General features: G+C 52.4%; 1 protein-coding gene across 1 annotated transcript; it reads right to left on the reverse strand.

The window, feature by feature from the left end:
• Positions 1-2,493: 2,493 nt before the first annotated feature.
• On the reverse strand, positions 2,494-3,866 carry LOC125538188 (NDR1/HIN1-like protein 12). Its single transcript, XM_048701469.1, has 2 exons — positions 3,498-3,866; positions 2,494-3,144 (listed from the first exon to the last, which is right to left on the reverse strand). The coding sequence occupies exons 1-2, from the start codon at positions 3,705-3,707 to the stop codon at positions 2,704-2,706; spliced, it is 651 nt and encodes a 216-aa protein (XP_048557426.1). The 5' UTR covers positions 3,708-3,866; the 3' UTR covers positions 2,494-2,703.
• Between the last annotated feature and the right edge of the window lie 1,118 nt (positions 3,867-4,984).

A 4,984-nucleotide genomic window follows, 5' to 3' on the forward strand; every position in this document is an offset into this window, starting at 1 on the left:
CTAGGGCATAAGGGGAGCACCTCTGCGATTGTTACTGCCGGGTCAGCCGGATGTGTACCTCAGACTGGGTGAAGCCGAAAGCTAGCGTTCTTAAGGGAATATTTGGTCGGTGAATAAAAGATGACTTTCATTTAAATTACTACACGCCCCCAGATGTTTTTAACCTGCGTCTCACAGTTCGGACATGCACATTAGGGCATGCGTACCCAAGGAAAGGAACCCTCAACAGAACTATTCTCCCTGGAAGATGTTTCTTACTATCCATGTAATATAACATAACTAGTTGGGTACTTGTCTGTTCAAGCACTTATGACCCCTACGCCTGGTTTCCATGCATATCCCGGTTTTTATATAACCGAGTGGGTATTTGGATACACTCCGGACTATCGGGTTCAGAGGTTGAAGCGAAAAGGTCCGCCATGACAAATGATTTACAATCCGGCTAGGGACATTACATATGTCACTTGAAGTACACAGTCACTAAGACTGATTAAATTCTTCTTCTATACCATCCAACAGGTTGTCTAGCCTACAATCCTATTGGGAATACTTTGCGGCTAATTTTATTTGATCATACACTAAACTGACGGGGATCTCTTTTCCATCGGGCCCCACAGGTCCGACCTCGGCCATGTAGTTTGGGTCAGCCTTGGTATATCGTGTCTTCACCATAGCCCAGGCTTCCTTTGCATCTTGTCGGCAGGCTGATATCTTCCATAATTGGAAGCGCCGCCGCGCTCCCTTGAGCTTCTCTATAAGCTCCCCCATGCCTCCTGGCGGGGACGCGGAGGGCCACAAGGCTTGGGCAATACTCTGCATCACCTGCCGAACTTGTTCGTGCAGTTGTGAGAGCTCTGGTAGAAGATCACCCGAAGACCCGGGCATCTCCTCCACGGGATGACCCGTCAGCATACCTGCAACATAACGCTGATTAGCAGGCTTCTTCGCCGAACTCTTTTAAAAAGTTCGTTCAAGCACTTACTAAAAATGCCGCGCTGAAGCCGTTTATTCTCCTTCACGGAGTCCGCAAGCTGGGCTCGGACATCCTTCAGTTCCACGCCCAGCCGGGTATTGGCATCTTGAAGATCATTTTTCTCCTGCCTGACTCGCGTCAGCACGCACTCGCCAGCATTTCGTTATCGATCATCACGTGCCGTATCCGCCTCCACGGCCTCCGGATTCACTCCGGGGCCACCTGCAACATCTATTGTTAGGTGTGCATACATGTCGCATACTACCTGGTACCGATATTCTTTGCAATAGACAAAAGAGTTATCAGGGGGACCCTTTTTGGACTCCTTCAATGCGGCAACAGCGGCTTCCAGCTGGGCCTTGCACTCATCCAGCTCTTGAGACAGTTGGGAATTCTTCTCTGCAAGAACCTGCGCAAATAATGATTCTTAAATCAGTTGCGTCAACTGTTTCAAGTCTCAGGGGCTACTGATACATATAATCGTCAGATTTGCTTACCCGTACATCCCTTACATACGGATCCGTGGCTCTGGCTAGACCATTTTGAGCAGCACGGAGGTACGCGTCTCCAGAATTGAAGGCATCAAATGCCTCTAGTGAGAAGCAAGCGTCGCAGAGTACGGCCCGGCGACGCCTATGATTCATAGCGCTCTCCACTTCTAAATTTGTAGCAGATAGTCTATCCGCATCCTCTGTAGGAGGAGCATCCGGCGTCCGCCCCATGTTGGCTTCCGCCTCTATGTCCGGCCCTGAAGCCCAACTGATGGAGGCGTGAACGGCAGCCTCTCCGGATATACTCCGGTGAGCATTTTTTCTATTAAAAAAGTATGAACATCATTATAGTTTGAAAAGTTTATGTATTCATCGTGTTAATGCTTTGTTCTGGTCGAAGCGGTGTTTCCGTCGTAGTCGCCATCACGGCGCAGCAACGATCGACGCTCCCTTCTCTCGCCTCCGTCACAAGTGCCGTGACGCGGAAGGACCTGTCCGCTGCACTGCATGCGCACGTCGGTTTCAGATTTCAGACGCGGTCGGAGGTCGCTAAGCGCTGTGCCAAATGGCAGATGAAGCTGTCATGCGTGTGTGTGTCGGTGCGGGCGAATTTTTCAGGCTAATAAACTTGCTACTAATGCGCAGCTCAGCCACCTGCCGACCTCCAATGATGCTGCCTGTTTGCCACACGATCCTTAGTCTCAGTCGACCTGCTAATGCTAGGCTGTGACACTGGTCGTGCTCTTGCCCTTTGCACGGAGCTGAGCGTGACGCGCTGCCAAATTCCGTTTCACACGTACGTACGTACGTACGTGCGTTGGCCTGTCACTCTCCATCTCTAGCTCAAGAAATCATTGTACATTCCTCTTTTGCATGGCACCATCCTCAACCAAACATCAACACGTACGTGTACACAGCAATGCGGACACTGAGATGCATGCAGTTGTAGGGAAACTCTGCTTTTACAAGTAGACTCTGCTCGCCCGACGTACAGATTGCCAAATGAGAAACAAATTTGATACTCAGGGGTAAATAGAACAGCTTATAATACGATGTATAAAAAAGTAGTAGCATTATTCTGCACAGATTCAGAAAAAACAGGGTAAGGAAATTGGTGATAATTATACACTATCATATCATGGTTGTTGCTACCCTACAAGATTTACTCCTGCAAATAATTAAGAGCGCTCGACGTCGCTCTCAGCGTCGCCCCGGCGAGACGACGTGCGTCCGCGTCACTCACACGTCGACGGTGCAGTAGGACGGCTGCGTGAACTTGAGCGTGACTGCCTGCTTGCCGCCCGCCGTGGCGCTCATGGCGAAGGCGCCGCCGGCGTTGCCGCCGCTGGCGGAGAGCAGCGCGGGGCAGTTGACGAAGATGTGGTAGCCGCCGGAGACCCAGCTGCCGACCTTCCACTTGACGCGGCCGTCCACCTTCACGTGCAGCAGCACGTACCCGGCGGCGATGTCCTGCTTCATGGCGTCCGCCACGTAGGGCGCCACCGGCACCGAGTCCCCGGACATCACCGGCGACCACACCGACTGGTCCTTGTGCCCCTGGTAGATCGCCGGCAGCGACACCGGCACCGTCACCGGCTCGTCGCGGTACGTGGTGAAGGCGTGCAGGGTCTTGTAGTAGATGCCCACCCGGTCGTTCGGGTTCCGGGACGCGATGGTCACCTGCGTCAGATATATACCAGAGCAAACACTGTTTCAGATACTCACTATGTAGTATGAAATGTACTTTATTTCGTGATGACAAAATTGGATAGCTGACTACGATCCAGCTAGATTCCCTCATACTGATGTAGTGATGTTACTCTTCTAAGAGAAACATTCTCTCATACTCCTACTAGCTATCATGATTCACTAACTATAGTAGCTCTGCGATTTTAACAGTAGAACAAAAACAGAAACAGGACGCTAAACCAGTCGCTTTTACTAATTTTGTGCCTTGTTGCCTAATTGGGATCGAAGACCAAACTGTGAACTGTCCGAGATGAATGAAAACAAGAAGTTTGAGATGTGCAAACCTGGACGTCAAGGGAGAGAGCCGGATCGGCGAGGTCGATGGAGCGGAGCTGGATGTCCTGGAGGTAGAAGGAGGGCTTGGAGGGGTGCAGGGCGAGGTAGATGACGAGCGCGACGAAGCCGACGAGGACGGCGAGCGTGAGGATGCAGGCGGCGACGGAGCCGCAGCACCGCCGGAGGATCCAGTCGTGGTGAACCTTGCCCTTGCTCATGGTGACCTGATCTGATCAACTGGGCTCAGTCTCTGTGTGTACGAGTGAAGGGCTGCTAGCTGGGACTGTGGCCGTTTGCGATGTGTAGCATGTGGGTCGAAGGAAGGCTCGGAGTGAGTGGGAGTGGCTATAGGCTTACAAAAGTCCTAAATAGATTACACGCAGGAGGTGGTGTGGTGTGGTGTGGCGCATGTTTCAAAAGGTTGATCATCTTTTGGGGGTTAGGGGAGGGGGCGAGGTGGCGAAAGGTACAGCCCAACTGACGAAGATTCTTCTGCTTCTTCTTCCTGGGCCCCGTCGGCGGCATGGAGCTTACCTATCTATCTATCTATCTATCTGTTAATCCGAGATCGCTGCTCTGCGGCCTGCAGTGCGTGAGTCTGGTGTGCTTCTGGCGCTTGTGAATTGCGATTCACTCCGATCTCATCTCAGGTGGTCAAGTGCGTCAGATTCCTTCTCTTGTAGGACCTTTTACTATGAAGGTTGGTGTCTCCTGTTTAAAAAGAAAAATGAAGGTTGGTGTCTTGCATTGCATGTGCACGTACTCCTACTTCTGAGAACATGAGCTGACCTTATTTTGTGGTTGGCCTGTCAATCATTGACCTGTGCTAGCGGTGCTGAAATTTCATACTGCTATGAGTTAAGAAAAAAAGCAGAGCCGTTAAACACTGGTTAATTCTTCGCTCAAAGCCTAACTTGATCACTTGATCAGAGCGGCATGGATCCGGGGAGGGAGGCACGGTCGGTCGCACCTCGCACGCATGGCGGTGACTGGCCAGGCCTAGCTCGGCAACCAGCACAGCACCAGAGAAATCTCCTCCTATCCCTAGCTAGCTTCTCCCATCCCGCTGCAGCCTAGAGCACAGCGCGGCGCGCAATAATTTAGACCGAAGCGTCGTGCGAGTGCCCGATCTCTCATGGCCCGGCCGTTTGCCGATCCGGTCGACGCGCGTAGTGGGAGTGGGAAAGGTTGGTGGCGCGTACTAGTAGCATAGCACATAGCACGCGAGCGTGGACGACGGTTCCGACGTCGCCTCACGCAACAGGGCAAAAGGCCCCCGAATTGGCCCAAGCAAGCGCGCATGGCGCCGCGCAACGAACGTTCCGGCCGGGAGCGTGCGTCCGGCCGGTGCCCTTCATTCGTTATCTCCCTCCCACTCCCCCACCGGCCGCCCTGTGCCCCATGCCACCATGTGCTCCAGTTAAATAAACATGTAGTCTTGTCGATCTCCTACCTAATCATTCATTCGAGTTGCATACTTGCATCGGAATTTAGA

This window comes from Triticum urartu, chromosome 2, assembly GCF_003073215.2.
Source record: "Triticum urartu cultivar G1812 chromosome 2, Tu2.1, whole genome shotgun sequence".
Classification (NCBI taxonomy): Eukaryota; Viridiplantae; Streptophyta; class Magnoliopsida; order Poales; family Poaceae; genus Triticum; species Triticum urartu.